Consider the following 24096-nt stretch of genomic DNA (forward strand, 5'->3'; position numbering starts at 1 on the left):
CCTATGTAATAAAAAAAAATATCTAGCTAATTTAAAAGCCAATTACCTGTGAACCTTGCGACAAGAATCTCTGTAAGATATATAGGCTGTTTATTCCGTGATGAAGACTTCTTTTGCGGTAATCGCTGTCAAATAATATGCCAGTAATAAGTTAAAACTGTAATTACACAATTCGCATATTTCTTATCCAATGCGCATTTAATTTAATTTATTGGTGTAACCCAATATTTTGGGTTTACCCTGCGACACAGAATAGCTCACAATAACATTTAATGTAAAAGAACTAGGCTATATACGATTTAAAGTCACAAAACAAAGGAAAAATGATCATTCGTGAGACAGACCTACGGTCTTATATTTGCATAAGTTCAGGTCCGTATTCAGAAAGTGGTCTGGCTGGGCTATGCTGACGTTATTTTTATACAAATTTAAAATACATATTCCGACCAAAATAAAAATCCTCATTCAAATCAAGATCTTCTAGCGACTGGGTTATTAAATAAAAAATGAATTATACTTACCTTGCAGTGCAAACACCATTTATTGTGTTATTCATAGTAGAACGAGCTTATGGACTAGAAAATCCTTATGAGTAATAGAACTACGGTATTTTTATCACATTTTGATGGAATGGCCTAAACATAACATGCATTTGGAATCTGAGAACGTTTTGAGGGAATTCTCCGTTAAACGAAATAGGAGTTTGGATTTTCTGCTTCATTTTGTGTTATAGTTAGTTTGAATTTAATTAATTTCAATTAACATCGTATTAAACTATAGTTACTATATACAGTGAATCACAGTGAAAATGGAGCACATACGGTATTCTTTTACAATTCCTTATTTAAATACACCTTTTTCCAGTGCATTTTTTGGCTAAACTAGAATCTAGAGAATAGATACCATAGACAAATAAATAGATCAACGCGTAAGAATTAATCTCTCTTCTAACTCGTTGAAATAGAGCCCGTTCGCAAACTCGTGGCACTAACATGCGCGAGCTTCTTTCTGAGACTTCGAAGTGGGGGGGGGGGGGCAGTTTCTGTGTATGCAGGCGACTGCTTACTCATAGAGCGTATTGTTCAAACATCCTCCCCCCCCCCCACCAAGCAAGACTCTTGGGAGAGTCCATGTAAATGGATGCCAATTCGTCTTTTGCGCATGTGCCACGAGTTTGCGATCGGGCTTTACGTCCCTTCGTACTCCGCTTATACACCTTCAACTGTTTTCATTTGTTTCTTCAGTCTCACCAACATAACCTAGCGTGATATTACGCAAATTTCACGCTAGTGTACAGTGGAATTTGTACGTTATGTTAGCTTTAATCCTCTATTACATATGATCTAGGCTTTAATTTAGGCTTTTCGTATACTTTGCACATAAGAATCTGTGATAGGTTAGGTTAGTTTGGCTTTTGGTCTGCCTTGCATATACTCAAAATTGTCTAGCACTAGCAAAAATTGATGACTTTTTTTTTAGTGACATCAGTGCTAGTCCTGATCACATATACAGCTCATGCATTTTGTCCTAGATCATAGTATATATGGATCTAGGATTTTGTCAAGACACTCCTTGAACTCGGTATACACACGGCCGACCTTCCCTTCTACTCCTACCCCCCGTTTCCGTACTGCATATCGCGAGTGTCTTGAAAAAATGCATGAGCTGTATCTCTGACTGCATTCTTTAATTTGTTTTTGCCTATAACATAATCAGTAGAGCCCTGCATTTTGTCACTTTGAATACAAGTTAGGTGCACGACAATCATAACTAACTTTGCTTGGTACGGAGAGCACTGTAAGTTAAAGCAATTTAATCAACAGGGAAGCAGTCTCGCACAAGTTCCAAGGTACTTTGTGTTTACATCTATTTATTCGTGTTACTGTGTGTATGTCTGTGAATAAAAGAAATAGTACTCATGGTCAAAATACGACTTGAATTTCATAACAAAGTGTTTATTTAAAGGCAGCTTATATGCAGTAAACTATTATTTTTACAAGGGATAGACAAAACTCAAAAATTTTCAAAGCCCAGCACATTTTGCCCACACATGCAATAAAGATACATTTACTGAACTATATTAAACTTCAATATTGTTTTTATTATTATTATTATTATTATAATATTATTATTATTATTATTATTATTATTATTATTATTATATTATTATTATTACTATGATTATTATTGCTACTATTATAATTATTTATTTTCCAATGACAGGTACTGAGATTTATATCTTTTACCTAAACACAACTTCAATATATATAAAAGACATAAAATTCAAAAGAAGAAAATGTCCTTCATTGTATCATTAAGTTCTTCGCCTCCCAGTATTGATCACACTCTTCCACATTGGTTAAGTAGGTGGTACCTGTTCATGTCTTCTATTATTATTATTATTATTATTATTATTATTATTATTATATCATCACCTTCAGCCCTTACTGGAGCAATTATCATACCATATTATTAACTGATCGAAACTTAAATACATAATTTTTGATCCAATTTTATATCAACATCTATGTCAAACAGGGTGACATATTCTACGTGTAGGTGTATTCCTGATAATAGTGTAAAGTTTTCTTTTGCCATTCACAGGCATCTCACAGATATTAACAGCTAAAGAAAATTGTGTTACGTCTTATTACATGCTTTCAATGTTTATTTTCTGAGGATTTTGTAACAATATGTGTGAATGAATAGTAACAGTATGAGTGAGTATTGGTGTAACAAAAAACAGTACATACTGTACTACTACAAAGGCAATAGTGTGTAAAATATTATATTTATCACCTTCACTATATTCAGCTTATAGGCTATAGTCTTAAGAGAACTGTTACAATCTATAAAGACTTTTCTTTCCATTGCTTGTTGGAGTGTCGCAGTTATCTTCTCCCTGTTGGTCTGTAATTCAAGACTGCCCTAGGAATTGTTGCTCTGGACATTAAGTTAACATTTTGACTGCAGTTATTTTAATACCTAATGTATATATTCCAGTATTGGTTTCATTTCTAGTTCATAATTTATTTTATGATCCTTCATAGCATACCTAGTTGTATGCATAAATTTCATCTCATTAGCTGTAAAATTCTGCTTTCCTCAAAATCCAGGCTTTATTCCCATAAGAAAGGTCAAATCTTGCTAAGATCTTGTATATAACTCAAAATTTTCTCGGGCTTCCAGCCAGGTCATAAGTTGGTGATCCACCAACATTTCGAGGATGTTCATCTTCCTCATCTTCTGGGTTAAATGATAAGGAGCTGGGTACCCTTAGTTATCATTTAACCCAGAAGATGAGGAAGATGAACATCCTCGAAACGTTGGTGGATCACCAACTTATGACCTGGCTGGAAGCACCGAGAAAATTTTGAGTTATCATGTCGCCAGGAAAGCTTCAGTAGTTATCTTGTATCTTAATATATGAAATTGAATGTGGGTATGTATGTATGTGTGTGTGTGTGAGTGTGTGTGTATGTTCTCTATACAAATCTACACGCTTTGACCGATATGTGCCAAAGTTTGCACATTTAACCTTCATAACCAGGAGAAGATCATAGGCTACATTAAAATTGTGCAAATGGAAGTTAAATTAATTAAATACACTCAGGGACAAAAAAAACCGGACACTTCTATATTTGCTTGTATTTTGTTGCCAATTATTTCAAAAAGAAACAAAACCCATTTGAACAAAATAATGTTCCATTTAGCACCTTATACGACAACATTTGAAAAAAATAAAAATCTCTGATGAGAAAATTTACAAAAATTTACAAAGGGCGTATAACTATGGCATCGTTTGGTCTAACTGTTTTTCCATTTTATGGTGCCTTAAACATTAAAAACTCTTTTTAGTAACGGGTATTACTCCCTCTGGCTTGAATAACTGAATCCATACGTCTTGGCATGCTCTCAATTTGGTTTGCAATGTCTTCTTGAGGAATAAGTTCCCATTCTTCGCCAAGTGCTCGCCTCAACTCTTGTAACGATTCTGGTCTCGGTGTCTATTCTTAACACGCCGTCCCAGCATGTCCCACACGTGTTCAATTGGGTTCAGGTCTGGACTCCTTGCTGGCCATGGAAGAACATGGATTCCCACTTCTTGGAGATAATCTCCGACCGCATGGGCAATATACAGCCGTGCATTATCATGTATTAAAACAAAATTATCGCCTACAAATTGGCCAAATGGCACAACATGATCAGCCAAACATTCATTTATATACCTATCAGCTGTTAGTCTTCCATTTTCAACAAAAACCAACTCTGTACGAGCATCCGTACACACTCCTGCCCAAACCATCATTCCACCACCTCCATACGGCACATTTTCGGAAATGCAACACTGTGAAAATCGTTCTCCCCTCCTTCTCCGAACTCTTTCACGTCCATCAGGTGAGCACAGATTGAAACGGGACTCATCGCTGAACAGAACACAGCTCCACTGTCCATTTCTCCAATCCCTGTGATCATTTGAAAAACGCAGTCGTTCAACTCGATGCATCCTGAGAAGTCTGGGACCAGTTGCAGGTCTACTTGATATTAGTCCACTTATTTTCAACCTCCTTCTAACTGTTTTGGCCGACATTGGGCGTCCATGCATGTTAACAAATTACTGGGCTACACTAGTAGCTGGCAGGTTGCGCTCCCTAAGAACTCTCAACACCATATACCTGTCTTCATTTTGATTTGTAGCTCTTGGACGACCCGAACCTGGTCTTCTGGGATATTCTAGGGTCTCTCTATACCGTTTTATGGCATCATGGGTTGTGCTTCTAGCCATATTCATAACATTTGCAATGTAACGTACACTGCGTCCATCATCGTAAAGGGCTACAGCTCGAGCCACATCTTCAGGTCGAATCTTGTTTTAAGACAAATGTTACAACCCCACTTAAACTCACAAAATGTAAAAATAAAGAAATAACGAATGATAACGATAATGAAGCACAAAATGGTTGAGACAAAATTGTTATAGCTGAGACTCCGAAAGCAAAATTGGAATATTTGGTTGTAATGGCTTGTTTATAAAACAAAAAACAATCAACAATATATACACGTCTCCATAACAACAGATGGCTACCATAATATTGCATGAGAAGATAATATTTTGGAAAATACCAGCAAATATTAAAGTGTCCGGTTTTTTTTGTCCCTGAGTGTATATAAAAAATAAAAATAAATAGATCAAATATTCATGTATTATATTAAAATGCAAAATCTTCTACAGTCAATTGTTCTTTATTATTGTCTGTTGTATTCAACATAGACTTTCACGAGGCCTAGGAAATTTCAACACGAAATTAAATTACATTGTTGTTACACATCATAAAGGCTAAAACTAGATAATTCATGCAATAAGTATCTTTACGCAGTCCAGGACCGTATTATGAATTTCTCGATGCAGTTTTGTAGATAGTGAGCAGACTGTTTTATCCAATTGAATTCTAGAATTCTTTCAAACTACAAGGATTGCTACCACATAATTTACTTAATATTGAATAGCCATAGTAGACCTACTATTGCGAAATATTGACTCACCAAAATTATGCACTAACAAGAATTTGTGTCAAAAACTCATGTGAAACGTAATATGAGTGGCAATATTAACTTGAAAAACGAAAGAAGATGATGTTTTTATCCCACGTATTGCTATTATAGCCATTCGATTTTAAGCAATTATTGTAAGTTATAGTAATATTTGCGATAATATTACAATATTATAATATTTCAATAATAATATAGAGCCTATTTTACTGTTACTGTTAACCCGTCTTTATTAATAAGTTATGGTCACTAATGACTTGGCCGTTTATAGAAAAATATGATTTTCTGTTGTGGTAGTGTTCTACATTGTCTTCTCCAGGAGAGTGAATTCTGATGAGTATAGTCTCTGTTACTGCAAAACACCCTGAAATCCATGTATTTGATAGAATCCATCCGTTACAGATTGTAGTTTGGCTTTGAAGGAAATTAAATATATTGTGGGCAGAAAGGCTTAATAAATGCATAATGCCGAGGTACGATAAATATTATCATCAATCACAATGTTAAATATCTTAAATATCCCTGTAGCATAAGGTATTAATGTTATTAAAACTCTATTCATAGGTGAGATGGAATTATTTCGATTAGTCAGTTTCTTTGGATATTAGTGGCACTTTCTTTAATATTCGTCACTAGGGAGGAGAAAACATAAGTAAATATGGTTCGTTTTGGTTTTATATAGTTCCCTTGCCAAGGTCTCCGATAAGTCTAACAAACAGTTTATTTAGAAATAGACCAAAATTTAAAACCCGGGCAACACCGGGTAATTTAAGCTAGTATATTTATAAAATGCAAAACAAGTAAGCTATTGTTTACAAGTTAGGTATACGAAATGAAGAGTTTATGGTGATGGGTAGCAAATATGTGTGGTGAACAAGGTTCTGCATAACTAGAACATCCCTATTCCATCATGGGATGAGATGGTCAGAACAATATACACTGTAAAATGGGAAGTATGGTTACCCTAACTGCGTGTTTAATAATGTTCAAATACTCACAGAATCGTAATATAAAAGAGAAAGCTATATTTTTATTCACCATTTTAACCTTATGACTCCTAACACCAATTTTACTCAATAACTGTATCACTTAAAAAACCGAAAGTCGACTTTTGTTTCTTGCATGCATGCATTAAAATGAGATATTATGGCATTTAAATCCCGATCAGTTATGTATCACAGAGGTATTTAAATTTAGGTGCCAATAAATCCATGCTGTGCGTTTTGATTTGCTGTTTCCAGGAGATAGAAATGGGTATCTCATAAGCTAAAATTATAATTTATGTTATATCAATATGTAAATTTAATTTTACATAACTGTAATGTAATTACTGTACTTAATTAGTACATTATGCAACGAGCCTATAATGATAGTAATTAAGAATCGAGTATGGATATTTATGAAACGAGCGCAAGCGAGTTTCATAATTTTCATACGAGCTTCTTAATTACCATTATAGGAGAGTTTCATACGACTTTTTATGCTCGACCATATTTCTAACTTGAAATTACCGGTATTCAGATGTATACATTTTATTTGTATCTGACAAGATCGGAAGTGACCTTGTTCTAGGTCGTGAATTGTGAGATGTGCGCAGACGCGAAAGTATTGATTTTTTCCGAGGAACAATAATGTCATTGACCTTGACGTAGTCCTGTTAAACTTGATAATATTATAATATTATAACCTTGATTATTGAATTCGACATTGAAAAACGAGATGACAAATTGAATTTATTTGAATATTATTTACAATTAACGCTAATTATTATAGTAACAGAACATAACCTTCTGCGACGGTATTGGATTTCCAGCCTCCGTGACTTTTCGCTAATTCTCTTTCGATTGCATATCCGAGAATAATCGATACTTGCGGTTTTATAACGGTACAAAGCTGACTTGTCATTGGCTGAACACATGTAAGCTGAGTTATCATTGGCTGAAGACCTGTACTTTAATGAGTAGGTGTACTTTAATGACATGCATTAAAGGACTGCTACCAGATGTATAATTAGTACATTTCGGCATGGTCGAGCATAAACTTATTTAAGCAAACTCATATTTTATGTTACAAAAGCATTGTATATTTCATTTGTTTCTTTTTTTCCATTCTGTATTTCACATTGGAATAACATACTGACTAGGGGAATATCTTATATTTCTGGAAATTACCTGTAATGACAATTTTATTTCTCTAACTTCAAAACTAGTCTCTGGAGTCATCAGACCTTAATTGCCAAAATATCTAGAGTATAATTATGCAATGACATTAGAGTGAACGTGATGAACTGATTGCTCACATGTTGGGATGACCTCCACAAGCAACCTGTCATGTTCTGACACATTCAGAAGTGCAATAATATGGATGGTGGCATTTTTTAAAACTACGGGCACATTCTCCTCAGACAGTTTATGTCATAGTCCTGAAATAACAATTGTGCTTCAGATATCTATTCCTCTTTTAGGAATGCTACTTCATCTGCATTATCTTCAAGTATGTTATAAGCTTTGCTTCAATTTGCTGTAATCAATTTCAGGTATATTTTCATCAAAAGGTAGAAAAAACCTTACAAAAACAGTTGCTGATGCTCTCCAGAGATTAGTTTTTCAAGTACACACACTAACATTAATGCAAATCCGACTTGGGTCACTGTCACGGTACCAATGGATTAGAAATGGAGTGACTTTATCAAGGTACAGCTAACACCAGTAATCAGTAACACAAAAGGTGTTAGTTTCAAGTGGCTTACTACCAGCGTTTTAGGACAATTTGGCTTAGTTATGTATTTACAAAGCAGATAGCATAAGTATTCATGTAAGATAGTTCATAACCTTGAAAATATTGACTGTCACCCAATACCAACATTCTGTTACCCAGGCTGAACACAGGTGATCCATAGATTTTTACACTTCAGTCAGTCAAAAAGTTAACAAAGAATTGTCAACAGTTGTGAAGTTTCTTCGGTATTATTTGCGAAGTATGATATTGTATGATTAATGAAAACCATTTCCAAACCATCTTAAATAGAATAACAGAAACTTGATTCATCTAATAACTATTGAAGCCATATGATATGTTCCTGACAGCCCAGAAATTATTATCCAAATGCATCATGAACAGCTCTTTGTACAACTAACTTCTTTATGTTGTTATTGCCAGTAGCCACTCCAAACAGTGCATTTGAGCATCGTAACAGGCTTAATTAAATCAGTAAGAATAAGGCAATAAACAATATGGGGAGTGACTGGGAATAGAAACATTCATCCTACAATGTTTGGAAATATATAATGAGTAATGGAAGAATATACAGCAAAGTAAAAAACAGTGAAATTAAATATCATAATCATAAGTTAATATTATATTCATTATATACAATTAATACATTTCGAAATATTTAACTCATAATTTATTAACCATCATGGCATTCATTATTGACACAGAAATAGCCAGGGATAGACAAATCCCAGGTGCCAGGTCATCTAAAAAATTTTATGTGCCACCTGAGTTTTTTTAGAGACCAAATTTTTTTTAAGACTTTGATTTCTTTATGTTGCTATGACTAATACATTAAATTAACAAAAGTGTCATAGGAAGAAGTTCAAGTGTGTAATGTGTTTAATTAATTATTTTATATTATTGTTTAGTATATTTTAGTAAATTTATCTTTATCTTGGTTTGAATGATTTTCTCACTGCATGGGTTAAATGTGGTGTCTCCTGCAAAAGAGGGGCTGGCACCTGGAGTTCTGTCTATCCCCAAGAATAGCGAAAAGTGTGTACTCTGGTTCCCAATACATAGCCTATTATGAAAGTGAAGAGAAAAGTGGACTTAAGAAATAAAATAAATACAACATTTTGAACTTCAGAGACTAGCTACATGTCAATATTGAATGATAAAAGAAATACCAAAGCATTTTACAAGTAGAATTTTTAACCTCAAATGCTTAATTCAAAATGTTACTGTTTCATAACAATGATGTGGAAAATGTGTAAATGACTAAACGTTACACTTCTAGGAAAGAAAAAATTATATACATAATTTGGTTTCCAATTCATATACATAAACTTTTGAACGTCATTGATACATGTATTACTGATACCATATATCAGGGAGAATATTTGCATGTTCTGCTAATGTAACAGTTGCAACTGCCTGTGAAGTTTCATCCAGAACAATTTCAACTACTCTGGTAGGAACAATATTATCTACTAACATATCATCTGATACTATGGTACAAGCAATTCCTTCACTAAGCGGGTCTTTACTTGTGTCGTCATCTACTGCAATTGTCTCTAATTTAAAGTTCATCTGATCTGGAACAGAGTCGTCTGTAACTCCCCACACTGTAGGCTGCTGGACGGCTTGTTTAGGTTCATCACGAATAACCATTTTGAATTCACTCTGTTGGGTCTTTGTGTGAAGCATTTCAAAGTCCCCATGTATTTTTGCAAGATGTGTAGCATACTTATGTCGAGTAGTGAAACCACGCTTGCAACTCTCGCAATTAAAAGGATAAACACCCGTATGAAGAATAAGGTGTCGCTTGAGTGTTCCTCCCACAGGGAATGTTAATGGACAATGAGGACATTTATAAGGACGTTCACCTGTATGTTTTCTTTTATGTACTGCCAGTAATGATGAGTGGCGAAACATTCTTCCACAGAAACTGCACTTGTAGGGGTAGGGATTGTCGTGCCACTTACGATGGATCCAATAAGTGCTTTGGAAACTAAACTTACGACCGCACACATCACATATGTATCGTTCTTCCTTGGTATGCATGCTTCGATGTTCCTCCATCATCATTCGGGACATGAAACCTCGGCCACAATAATCACAACAATATTTGTACTCACCTGTATGAACTGCAACATGATGCCTGAGTCCAGTTTTTGTCTTAAACACTCTTTTACAGATGTCACACTCAAAATTATCTTTTTCTCTTATATGTCGTAGTTCATGATTTCTCAGAGTTTTCGCTTTCATTATTTCTTTTCCACAGAATCGACAATGTGGATCTCTATGTACCGCATCCTTATGATCTAGAAGTTGCTTCTCTTTTAAAAATGGCTGATCACATTCATCACACTTGAAAGAAAATCTTTCTGGGTGAACTTCCTCATGTACCTTGTAGGCTTTCTTTGTATTAAAGGTTTCATTACAGAATGAACACTTATACATTATCTTCTCTTTCTGATGTTTCTCCTGTAAGTGCTGCTGAAGACTATACTTGTCAGGAAATTCTTCATAACAATAAGGGCACGTCATTTTACCACGAAATTTCTCATGACTCCTCAAGTGAGAAGTCAGTTTCTGAGTGCTTGGCAACACTTTATTGCAGATTTTACACTGGAATGATTTCTGTTTATGGTCTTTAAAATGTCTTCGTAAATCAAACATAGCAGGTGTGCGATAACCACACATTGCACAAACATACGTCTTCTTGCTTTGACCTGTAGTAGGTGCTGCAGCATATAAATCGCCATCATTCATATTCTTCATATCTGGTGGTATATAAGACAGCAAATCCAGAGTAGGTGTTGGCGGAATGTCCATATGTTCACTTTTCACATTGGACTCACACATGTTCTGCAATAAATTATGATCTATTTCAGCATCATCATTGGAAGAAAGTTTCTTTTCCCTTACCATATCAAAAATATCAATGAAGCCATCCTTTGCATTTTCATTATGTTGAATCTGAGGAGGACTATTCTGTACAGTCACTTGTTTTGAAATTTCCTCATTTTGTACTTCTGAATTTTCAATAACTGGTGTTTCAACACACAATGTTGCATCACCTACACTCGATGACATATTTTCAATTCTTACATCGCCTGAACTTTTCTCTGCTTTGCAACACTCAACAAAAGAATCCTGTACTGAGTCAGTATTTTTATCTTCAACTAACATGGTTACTTTATTACTTTCAAGGACATTATCTAAATGCATCTGGGTTACTTTGTGCAGCTGTAGTTCATCATCATTAATGAATTCATCATGACAAGTATTGCATTTATATATAGTTACTGTGTTCTGGTCAAGCATTTCTTTCTTATTAGTAGATTGCACTGCCTTCTCCGTCTCAGCATGAAGTTTTTCAAACATATCTTCGAGACTTTCATCCATTTCAACATACTGATGTCTTCCTTCAGAGTCGATAGAATTCACATCATGTTCTGTGGAATCATCATACAGATTCACTTTTTCAATCTGTAAAAGCTGATTAGGATCTTGAGCAAATATCTCTTTATTTGATTCCTCTTGCTTATGCATTTTTGTATGTTCTGTAAAAAGGGATTCGTTTACAAAAGTAAGGGAGCATACATGACAAGTGTAGAACTCAATTTCATTTTTTCTATCACTGGAACACTCTTGGTCATTTTTCTCTTCATTCTCTGCCATAAAGTTTCCCAATTGTTCTCCCTCAGGTAGCTGTTTCGATGTGTCATCCTTCTGTTGGTCAGAATGCTTTCCTACATCTTCACCCTCTTTATCTAATGTCTCTCTTATAATTTCTGTTATTATACTATTATTACTTTGTTGATGTTCTAGAAAATCACTCTTTGTTTCAAGTTCTGTAGAACACAACTCAGACTTATGATCTTGCATATGATATGTCAGAGAGTCCTTATCTTGAAATCGCTTCTTACAAACTTTGCACTGGAATAATTTCAACACAACATGCTTACGTACATGATCATCAAACACTTTTTTATTATTACACTGATAATCACAAATATTGCATTCGTAACTTCCTACTATATTCTGTTGAGAATCACATGATGCGTCTTCTTCACTACCACTAGCCAACAGAGAATCCTCCACTTGCATTTTTTCAGAGCTAATCTTATGACCTAAATGAGTCTTCATATGAGACGTAAATTCCTTTTCTTCACTAAAGTTCTTGTTACAGAAGTGGCATGTCCAATTGGAAAGATGTGCTTCCATAATATGATTTCGAACATATTTGTGACTCTCAAATCTCTTCTCACATATAGTACATTTGTAAGGTAACTCACTACATGACAAAAAATGAGGCTGGAACAATGAAAGTTCTGATGTTTTAAAATTACATGTTGTACACTTATACAATTTCTGAGAAGTATGCTGAGATGGCTCTTTCTTTGGAATTTGTGGCAGTTCTTTTGGTGTACTGGGAACTTCATCTAGAAGAATTTCGATGGTTCTGTTGTTACTTCCTCCATGTGATGATTCGGGTTCTGATTCACTGTCATGTGAATCCTGTTGTTAGACATAAGAATATAATATTACAAAAATAATATAGTGCTGTTTAAAACACACACATATAATATGAAAACCAAATCAAACACAGGTTAAAATTTCGTAGATATATTATAAATTATGTACAAAAATAAATGTGCATAAATATGGAGTGACTCAAAAGTTACTACTCATTACTGAACTTAGATTATATTTTTAATCTCCCCATGAATTTCAAATTACTCACCTTCTATTTTCATCTGACAATTAGTTACTAATGTAAACACTAGAATGCATTGCTATATAATCAATCAATATGCTGTCAGTAAAGTATCATTTTACCATTCGATCAATTTTTGTTTATGAGTAGTGACTTTTGGGCCACTCTGTATGCACTAGTATTGCATACCTGCACCATTTACGTAGAATAAATGAATTAAAATATATCTTATAGGTGCAGGACACAACTCTAGTACATAAAACATACAATGAATTTCAACTAGTACATGAAATAAAATGTACACTCAAATGATTAACTGGGTGGACGAGACGAAATGCCACTGCTTAACCAAAAGTCTAGCGGCCCTCGCATGCTATAGGAGTGATCTTCCTACTGTCAAAGCGCGATAGTAATATGTGGTACGATAAAAACATAAAAAGCTTACCACCAAAGTGATAGTAATATGCGGTACGATAAAAACATAAAAGCTTACCTCATTCTTGTAAATGCTCTGTAAATTTCTCCTCTGTTAATACACGTTTATTCACACAAGGCTTCTAATTTTGTACAGATCCTGTCTCTTTGAACTTCTTTACTAGTCGGTATATTGTTGTTTTATCCGGCACAGGGGAATTGAGAAATTGACAGTGGAACTTACAGCAACACCTTCTCCACGAAGACTTTTTTGCGAAAGTATTACAAATAAAAGTGCGTTATTCTGTACTGTACAACTTATACATTCGGCACTCAGAACAAAACTGCAAACTGCTTTCTGCAATATTTTATTGCGCGAGATCTGGTAGTCCGAGAATATTCTCTCGATTGTTGCACACGTCTGAGTAAATTGGCGGACTCATTATTACTGTGCACAAGAATGGTAAAAAATATGAATTACTGCTAGATTAATCATTCAATTAGACCTTGCGAATAAATTCGTATGTACTTTGCATGGCATCTAGTCCAAGAATAACACAGCCATAAACCCGGGAGCAGCTAGTGGCACTCTGGCAACTAGTTTTCTGTAGCTTTGGTGGCATTTCGTCTCACCCACCCAGTAGAATCCTACATCCTATATAAACTTAATAATGGCAATGTGTTACCATCTTTATTTGTACAAAAAATGCAATGTAAATAATACCATTCTATTAACAGTACAAAGCAATAAGTTACTAGCTGCAGTATACGAATATGAAGTGTCATGTGAACAGCATAATGATCAATGCTACATAAACAAGAATTTCGGTAACAATTCCAAAGAATACAATTTATATACATCGAATATTTTGTTGTTGAAATGAGACAGGACAATATGATTTCTGCTCATTATGTTAATCCTCCTCTTTACATTATTCATGATAGGGAGGAATGGAAAGGAGTTCCTTTAACCAGTTTCCATCTGACAGTCTGGTATGGTGTAAGACCAAGGATTAGATTTTCTATCATTCTCGATTCAGTTCTACAAGCTGAAGTGTTTGCTATATTAGATTCTGTTTAGAAAAATCTAATACATCATGCAAAAGCACAAATATCTATATCCATTTGTTCTGATAGCTGGTCTGCTCTGGATGCGCTAAATATGAAGAGACACTCCAGGCTGGTCGAAGAATGCAGAATTACCCTAGAAACCTTATCCAGAAGTAATAAAGTAGAGAGAAAAAAGAGCGCGCACGCACGCAAGCGCGCACACACACACACACACACACACACACACACACACACACACACACACACACACACACACACACACACAAAATGAAAAGCAGTGTTCTTTTTCTTAGTCACTACAGTAGGGTTGCCAGATTTCCTAATGGCAGGAAATAATGATACATGTTAATCTTTATACGGTGTTTAATTTGCAAGAAAACTGTCCATTTTATTTAAGAACTGCCTAGGGATAACTCATTTCTTATCAGTTTCTCAAGTACTAATATGAGTAAAAATCATAATCATATGGATAGTACTTATTGAGTAAAATAGTGTTAATATTTAGAGAAAAAAATTTTTTTAATGAGAAAATTATTTATTTGGGACTAACATAGTACACTGGTCAAAAAAAGTTAAGCATATTTCCAGTTTACCCAATAATACCTGATATTTATGTTTCTTTTGGTTTTATGTGGCACGTGTCATGTTTACCAATTCAAACTCTTTCATTTGTTTTAGTCTGCATCACTAGGTAACGTCCAAATCACGGCTAGTAAAGAAAAGCCTGTAATTCGAGCAAAGTTCAGTCAGTGTCATTTTGCTTCATAGTGTTTCATAGTGCAGTAAACAAAGTCTGTAATTCGAGCAAAGTTCAATCAGTGTCGTTTTGCTTCATAGTGCTTCATAGTGCAGTACAATGGCTCGGAACACCCTTACAATGGCAGACCGCATCAAAATCATCACTTTGATGGAACAAAACATGAGACAAGTTAATGTTGCTAACATCCTTCATGTGAATCAGAGTATTGTCTCCAGACTGTGGAGAAAGTTCCAGGAAACCCAGTCAATAGCAGATCGACCTCGCGAAGGCCGTCCACGCAAAACAACACCAGGTCAGGACCGGTATGTAAGGTTATCTGCACGTAGGAACCCTATAGCCTCAGCTACAACTCTGCGCCATGACCTGCGCGAAGCCACTGTGTTGTTGTAAGTAGCCAAACTGTGCGCAATAGACTTCATGACATAGGGTTGTATGCTCGAAGACCACTCAAGACTCCAGCACTCTGTCCACATCACAGGGGTGCTCGTGCAAGATGGGCTAGAGCACATGAGAATTGGACACGAGGCCAATGGACCAGAACTTTATTCTCAGACGAAGTGAGAATGGGCCTACACCCTGACAACAACTCTATTCGCGTATGGAGACGAACAGGGGAACGAAATCATCCCTCAATGACCGTGGAACGTCACCAACAGTTTGGTGGTTCAATCTTGTTTTGGGCAGGTGTCATGTTTGGCCGCCGCACACCAGTGGTTTCAATAGAGGGAACATAACTGCTGCCGTGTATGAGAACAACATCCTCCAACCCATAGTAAGTGGTTTTGCAGAGACTGTAGGAGAAGGGTTCACTCTACAGGACGATAATGCTCGGCCTCATCGTGCTCATAGTGTGCAGCGGTATCTTGTAGAACATGGGATCCGAAGAATGGATTGGCCAGCATGCTCACTGGATATGAACTGCATAGAGCATGTATGGAGCTTTCTCAGGAGAGCCATTTCCAATCGTCCACATCACCCATTAACGATTCAAGAACTCAGGAATGCTGCCTTGGAAGAATGGGACAATTTGCCTCAGGAGAGCTTAGATACATTGGTACTGAGTATGCCCCGTCGCATACAAGAGTGCCTCAGGGTTCGTGGAGAAACAACACGTTATTAAACAGGGTACTGAAAGCACCATCTCCTTTTCTTTGATGATGTACGAATTTCAACTTCCCTTATCTTTTCCGTTGTTTCCAAACAATGCAACTTTTTCATTTCATATTGAGTCCATTGTTAACAAATAGTGTATTTCTACTTTTAAGTTTATTCTGTGGAACCAAGAAACCCAATTATAATTTATCTATTTTATTTTAATTAATAAAAACAGTTATATGCCTAATTATGCTTAACTTTTTTTGACCAGTGTATTAGGGTATCAGAATTTTTTGTTGCACTCTATCCAAGGAATAAGCTGTTAAAATCTGCAGTTATATTACTTCCATCCTTTGTAGTCTGTCACCTGAAATGTTTCACTCACTTTAACATCAAGCAAATTTTGGGCTTCTGAAATGATAACGAAAACACAGATCAATTACACTAACTCTACACAATTTTAATTCCTGTGTGCAGGCCTAAATGAGGCACTACACCATTAACTAGGTGGCACTGTATTAGTTTCCTTTGTTTTTGGGAGGGAGTTTGAAAATGTGATTTTACAGATGCTTTACGTGGCTTAATTTTTAGACTTCATCAAAATAATTTTTTTCTCAAGAACCTCTCATTTCTCCGAAACAGATTTTTTCCCCCCCAACAAAGGCTGGTGCAGAACCTAAAATTTTTATGTTACAGAAATTGTTTTTATATTAATATACATTTGTTCATTTTTCAAGTAAATTAGATACCTACGTCAGTAAATAAATTCCAATAAATATATTATACTGACTTCCGAAAACCATACTGTGAAAATCTCCAATGTATACTGAACAACATAAAGCTCTAGCTTTCATCCTTCGCTCTTTATGTCTACTTTGGTTTCATTCTGCACTCATCGATATCATAGTTACTGACTGCAAACACATGAACTTCAACAGGCTGTAACCCACAAATGCAACAACCAAATAGTCTAAAATTTTGCCAGATTTCTATAGAAGTACACATAAAACTCTGGTCTGGTTGAATTGACATGGAATGACCAATTTGTGCCTAAGTGCTATAGATATTTCTCTCTCTCTCTTTTATAGTTAATAATCAATTGTCTTGCTTGTGAAAAATACATATATATATTTCTTTATGGTAGACATTTCATACATTAGAGACATTTTAATACTGTTGGGAGGATGCCACTCCAGAATCTATAATTTGCGAATCACAACTGAGTCATTGTAACAATTATTATTTGGTCTAATAATATGAGAAAGTATTCACATTAGTGAACTAAAGTCACCTAATTATTTTATGCTAAAACTAGAGTTTGAGAAAGTCATTAAGAGGGAGCATAGGTTGACAGGATTTCAATTTTTGATGCTGATTATGATCTTTAATACATAATAAATTTACCACAACTTACCTCAGAAATTATATATTCTACATCACTTGTCCTATCTTCAGTAGCTATACCAGGAGTTTCTGAAAAAACAAAAAAATTAATAAATAAAATAGAAATAAAATAAAATAAACATATCCTCTGAAATGAGATCGATCAAAATTGCGTTTATTAATAAGAAATTTAGAATGTATACAATTCTTATAGGTTTTATGATAAAAGATAGTAGGCTATATCAACATATGTATTTGTACAAACAAATCACTCTCAACTATGTTTTAAGTAATGTTTATATCATTAAGATCTAAATTCAACATACCTTCAACACTTTTATTTATTATATGTGCCCTTCCAGATCCTAGTTCATCTAGAAGTCCATATTTCATCTTCAAATAACCTGTTAGAGCTCGTTTAACAATGTCTAAATCAGATTCCAGTTTATCAAGATGATTCAACAAAGCACCACAGCGCTTGCAAAGCATATCTTCCACTGATACAACAACCATGAATCCTTCGCCCATTAGCTGTCCTATTTTTGTCGGAAGTCCAGTTTTTGTATATGAAGTATGACTTACCAGCAGAGGTACACCCCTGCCAGTAATTTCTTCATCACATATAAAACAATGAGGAAGAATACTTTTGGAGTACACTTTAGAACGCAGGCCAGGACGAGACCGGTTTTCCTGAAAGCACACAACAAACATCTTAAGTATAAGAAATGACTATAGGCCTAATTATAAATGTATTTAATATTTAATCTGTGTTAAGTTTCAAAGAGAGGTGAAGAGAAATTATAGGTTATCTGAGGATACACAAACTAAATAATGCTTTTCTATAGCTTTTCCAACTTGAATTTTTCTAAGTTCTCTGGTGCGGGAATTTGTTACGGGTTAGGTTAGTTTAGGCTTTTCATATGCCTTGTATATACGAATCTGTGACAGGTTAGGTTAAGTTAGGTTTTCGGTATGCCTTGTATATACAAATCTGTCTTAGGCTAGGTTAGTTTAAGCTCTTTGTATGCCTTATATATACAAGTGAAGTGAAATGTGAGTTTCGCGTTATATTTTGAAATATTCTATTCCTTTATTTCACGTATTAATAATCACTTTTAGGTTATCTACACCGATTAATTCTTTTCAATTTTTACCTACTTTCTAATATGTTTTCCCATTCTCAATGAGCAAGCAACCAAGTAAGACGTGATTGACCGTGAGGCTGCTAACTTAGCAAAGTGCAGTAATATGCGGAAGCAATTTCATAGTGAATAATAAATGAGGTGAAGGATCTGTGGAGAATGGATACTACAAGTCTAAAGGCGACCATCAATAGTATTAACAAAAAATTGGAAGATCTACAAAAGGAAAATAATCTATTAAAAAAGAAGGTGAAATACTTAGAAGAAGAGAAAAGGAGGAACAACTTAATTTTCTTTGGTATTGAAGAACAGGTGAAAGAACAGTCTATGGACATGTATGAAATGATAATGAATGTGTGCTGGGAGTGGTTAGGCATTGACATTGGAAATGGACAAGTGAGAAAGGTGTATAGAATGGGCCATGGGGAAAATAGGCTCATCTTGGTCCGATTAGCAAACCGGATGATTAAAGAGAAGATCATGGATTGTAAGAAAGCATTGAAAGACTCGAGCATTAGTATAGATGAAGATTTCAAATAGGAGGTGAGGTGCAGAAGGAAGGTGTTAGTGCTGTTTTTGAAGGCAGCAAGAAAAAAATGGACATTATGCAAAATTAATTAAAGACAAATTAAAAATTAACGGGGAGTTATTTGATGTTGAATTTTGTTTGGAAAACTTAAATGCGTCGAAAAATGGAGAGAACATTGATGAAAGTAAAAGAATAGAGATAAAGGAGAGAATTAGAATGATTGTTAATAATGGTGGAAGGAATAGAAAAGGTAAAGTTGCGCAACACATGAGGACAGTGACTCAGGAGATTGTGAGAGAAGAATGTCGAAAGAATTCATCGTCAGCAAATTCCACTCAGTTGGTAAAACCTAAGGCAGCAGCTGCACCATCAACAAGGGTTAGGTCTTATATATTAAATAAGTTATATGTAGGCCTATTGTTGAAGAAAATATTTAGTTATGAGAAAGTAGAGAATGATGTTGAAGGTAGGAATGGTTTTTAGTGAACTGAGAATAAGAGAAGGGAAGTAGAATAGTAGTGCATAAATTAGAAGGGTGGTCAAGTGAAAATAAAGGGACATGAAAGACATAATAAGAACAGGCTTCAAGTATCAAAATACGTCTGTGTTTAAAGTTGTAAATAGTGTAAGTAAGGGAATGCTGGCCTAAATACAGAAATGTGAAGGGCCAACAGGACCGAATACGAGGCCTGTCTAAAAAGTATCCGACCTTAAATTTTCCCGCGCAAAGTAGTGATTCTAAGGCGGCGCCACTTTGCACGGTAGAAGGAGGAACCGTAATGCGCATGCTTGAATTTTTTCACCGCATTCGCTTGTGCCAGTCACTGGCTGGTGGTCGCCAAGTAAGGTGCTGTTCTAAGTGTTTGTCGGATTTAGTTTTCTCGTAAGATGACTGAACGAATTGAGCAAAGATACTGCATCAAATTTTGTCAAAAGCTTTGTGATTCTCAAAGTCAAACAATTCGTAAGATTCAGCAGGTGTTTGGGGAAGATGCGATGGGTGTAACACAAATTAAGGAGTGGTTCAACCGATTCAAAGATGGCCGCACATCAGCGGAGAGTGAGCAGCGTTGTGGTAGGCCCCAAACTGCTCGGAGTGCAGCTGTTGTTGAGAGGGTGCGAAATTTGGTGATGGCAGATCGTCGTTTGACCGTGCGGGAGATTGCCGAAGAGGTTGGAGTGAGTAAAGATTCTGCACATGCAATTTTGCGTGATGATTTGAACATGAACCGAGTGGCTGCGAAATTCGTGCCCAAGTTGTTGTCCCCGGAACAAAAAGACCTCCGTCGTGACGTTGCACAGGACCTTCTGGACACCGCCAACACTGATCCTGGGTTTCTGAACACTGTGATTACTGGAGATGAGTCATGGGTGTACGGGTACGACCCAGAAACAAAAAGACATTCGTCGCAATGGAAGCATCCTGAGTCTCCAAAGCCGAAGAAAGTGCGGCAGGTGTGAAGCAAAATCAAGGTGATGCTGACTGTTTTCTTTGATGTCCGTGGAATTGTGCATCACGAATACGCACCGGAAGGACAAACGGTGACAAAGGAGTACTATCACGATGTTCTCCGGCGACTCCGTGATGCAGTTCGGAGCAAAAGACCAGACATGTGGATGGCGAACAACTGGCACTTGCATCACGACAACGCCCCCGCACATTCATCCCAATTGATCCACACTTTCTTGGCCAAACATGGAATTACAACCGTTCGCCAACCTCCCTACTCTCCAGACCTGGCTCCTTGCGACTTCTGGTTGTTTCCAAAATTGAAGACACCATTGAAAGGATCCCGTTTTGAGAGTAGAGAAGAGATAATGCGGAACGCGATCACGGAGCTGAACACCATTCCAAAAGAAGACTTCCAGAGGTGTTTCCGACAGTGGAAGGAGCGGTGGGCTAAGTGTGTGCAAGCACAAGGGGCCTACTTTGAAGGGGATTAGGGTCCCAACCCCGTCAGGTATTTGAAATATTTTTTCTGGCTAAAGGTCGGATACTTTTTAGACAGGCCTCGTATGTTGAGAAATATATATACCGTATCATATATAATATAATATATGAATATGATTTCAAGTCGACTGACATCCAATATGAATTATTTACATTTCAAACTACGGTACCTTCCCCTTGAAAATTAGACCATTTTTCCCTTTTTTCGTTAAAAAACCAGCATCGCGTGCTATAGAAAACCCTAATGCACATCTAATTTTTGCGGAAATGAGCTAGTTAATACATGTAATTTTTACCACGTGAATGTCAATTGCTATGACTCTATTAGATGGACGGTTATTCGAAAAATACTACAGGAATTTCAAATACCTGGTAAACTCATCAGATTGATGGAGATAGCCTAACTATGAAAGAGACAGTATTCTGCATCCAGATACAATGAGAATTAGGGCATTTCTTCAATGTGAACCAAGGTTTGAAACAAGGTGACGGGCTGGCCCCATTACTATTTAATTTAGTGTTAGAGCATGCTATAAGAAAAGCACAGATAGATGTACACAGTACTCTGGAATACAAGTCTACACAAATAGATGATATAAACATAATGAGAAGAGAACAAAGACCAGTGATAAAAATATTAGAAAAATTGGAAAGGACTGCAGCTGAAATCGGTTTGAAAATAAATGAGGCAAAAACAAAGGTCATCATACTCAAAAGAAAAAGAAGAAACCAGGATGTAGATATACAGATCTCCAACCAAAAAATAAAAGTAGTAAATGAATTTAAATATTTAGGTATAACTATCACGCATGACAATAAAGAGAGTTCATAAAAATCCAGAATCGAATTAAAGTCGCTAATAAAGCATATTATTCACTTATTCCTCTAATTAGGTACTGTGGAGCTAATTGCAGAAGTCACATTGAATTATATAAAACAATGATCCGAGTATAATTATATATGGAAGTGAAAACTGGACTTTCACAAAAAAATCACAGAATGCAGTTGACAACTCTGAAAGAAAGGTGTTAAGGAGGATATTTGGACCAGTGGTAAGAAAGGAAAATGGAGAATCCGATGTAATCATGAATTATACACCTTATCCAATGATATAGCTTTGTCAACTTGCATAAAGATCAGGAGACTGCAATGGGCTGGACATATAGTCAAGATTGAGAAGGGAAGGATACCAAGGAGAACTTTAGAGGGGCAATATGGAGGAAAAATACCTGTTGGAAGGCCATGGAATACATGAGAGGGTATGGTTCAAGAAGATACTACCAGTTTGCTGCGATTGCGGACCTGGTAGGTGGCAGCAAGGGATAGAGAAGAATTGGGGAGGCCATGGCCCAAAAACGGGCCGAAGAGCCATAGATAGAATGTCGACTGCACATTTAATTTTGACGGAAATGAGCTAGTTAATAGGTGTAATTTAAGTGTGTTGTGTGATGCTAAATGCGTGAGTGTCGAATGTACATTTCGGGGCGGGGGTACATAGCAGACAGAGCGGGCAGGTACTGTGTAGCAAGCGTGCGGCGAGAGTGGGGATAACTTCCCCTGCTGGCGATCTGTTCTTTCAGATTAAATGTTCAGCACATCACCGCCATTTCGTAGCACCACCATAGTGTATTTTCTCTGGATCAAAAATACAATAGGCCTATGTCGTTGGTATGAAGTGGCAGTGATATGCTTAACATCTGCTCTTTTTTTATCACACCATTTAAATAAGTAACAGCTTTAATATACGGATTCCTCATTGGAAACAATTTATCTTAGACTAAAAGAGCAGATTTGTCTGTTTTTGTCAAATGAGCATCATCACGCTTATGAAAAGCACTTCTCAGTGGCAACAATTTATTTTGTGTCCACAAGGTAAACATTTCAAAAATCACCCTAGATGCACATTGTGAGCTTTACTCTGTATTATAAATTGTGAGTAATCCGAATTGCAATGGGCGACGTTTAATATAGCAACACAATAAATACAATCCCATGTATTAAGTTCATTGCCTGTGCAAGAAAAAAAAAAAGGCGTAACTGACAATACAAACGGTGTATACAGAGTATACAAGATCATTGTTCTTTTAAAAAGGCTCAAATTACGCAAAAAATTTAATGTGGACATAATCTACTTCACATTGAAATACTGCAAAACACATTGGCCAAACACGGTTTCAATTTCATTACATTTGGGAATATGTGACATTTCATAGCATATTTCGATAAACGAATGATTGGCTTCAAATATATTTAATAAGCTCTGCTATTCGTATAACTTCATATAATGTTAGTTTAATTTGCATTACTAACACTGAACTATTTATTCATTTCTAATTATAAGTGGTGGTATACAGGTCACACATTAGTTTTAAATAAATTCCCCTCATTAGTTAGGTTCAAAGGGGCTACTTTCACAAAATGCTTTCTGCCTAACCTTTTTTACAGTTTCCAATGTTACTTTCTTCATGGTTGCACTAATATTACAGAACGTTTTCAGTTATCTCTGTGTTCTCCTGAATCAGGTCCCGAGGTTCTTGCAAACTAAACTACCCTTCGCGACCAACATGGCGTGTAATGAAATATTACAAGTTAAATAATAAGCGAACACTACTCCCGTTACGGTACAGGCTTTGACAATAATTATTAACACAGTGGACCTTATGACCGAATCAAATTAACACCGAAATAATAAATGTTATTTTTTTTAGTTCAATACTTATAAATAATCATTTATCACTTCAACACGGAAATTCATCA

General features: G+C 35.8%; 1 protein-coding gene across 1 annotated transcript; it reads right to left on the bottom strand.

Annotated features, from left to right (window-relative positions):
- Positions 1–8880: 8880 nt before the first annotated feature.
- Positions 8881–24096, bottom strand: LOC138692237 (zinc finger protein 845-like). Its single transcript, XM_069815370.1, has 4 exons — positions 23774–24096; positions 18044–18407; positions 17749–17807; positions 8881–12795 (listed from the first exon to the last, which is right to left on the bottom strand). The coding sequence occupies exons 1-4, from the start codon at positions 23804–23806 to the stop codon at positions 9640–9642; spliced, it is 3612 nt and encodes a 1203-aa protein (XP_069671471.1). The 5' UTR covers positions 23807–24096; the 3' UTR covers positions 8881–9639.

The sequence above is a fragment of the Periplaneta americana genome, chromosome 16 (assembly GCF_040183065.1).
Source record: "Periplaneta americana isolate PAMFEO1 chromosome 16, P.americana_PAMFEO1_priV1, whole genome shotgun sequence".
NCBI classification, from domain to species: domain Eukaryota; kingdom Metazoa; phylum Arthropoda; class Insecta; order Blattodea; family Blattidae; genus Periplaneta; species Periplaneta americana.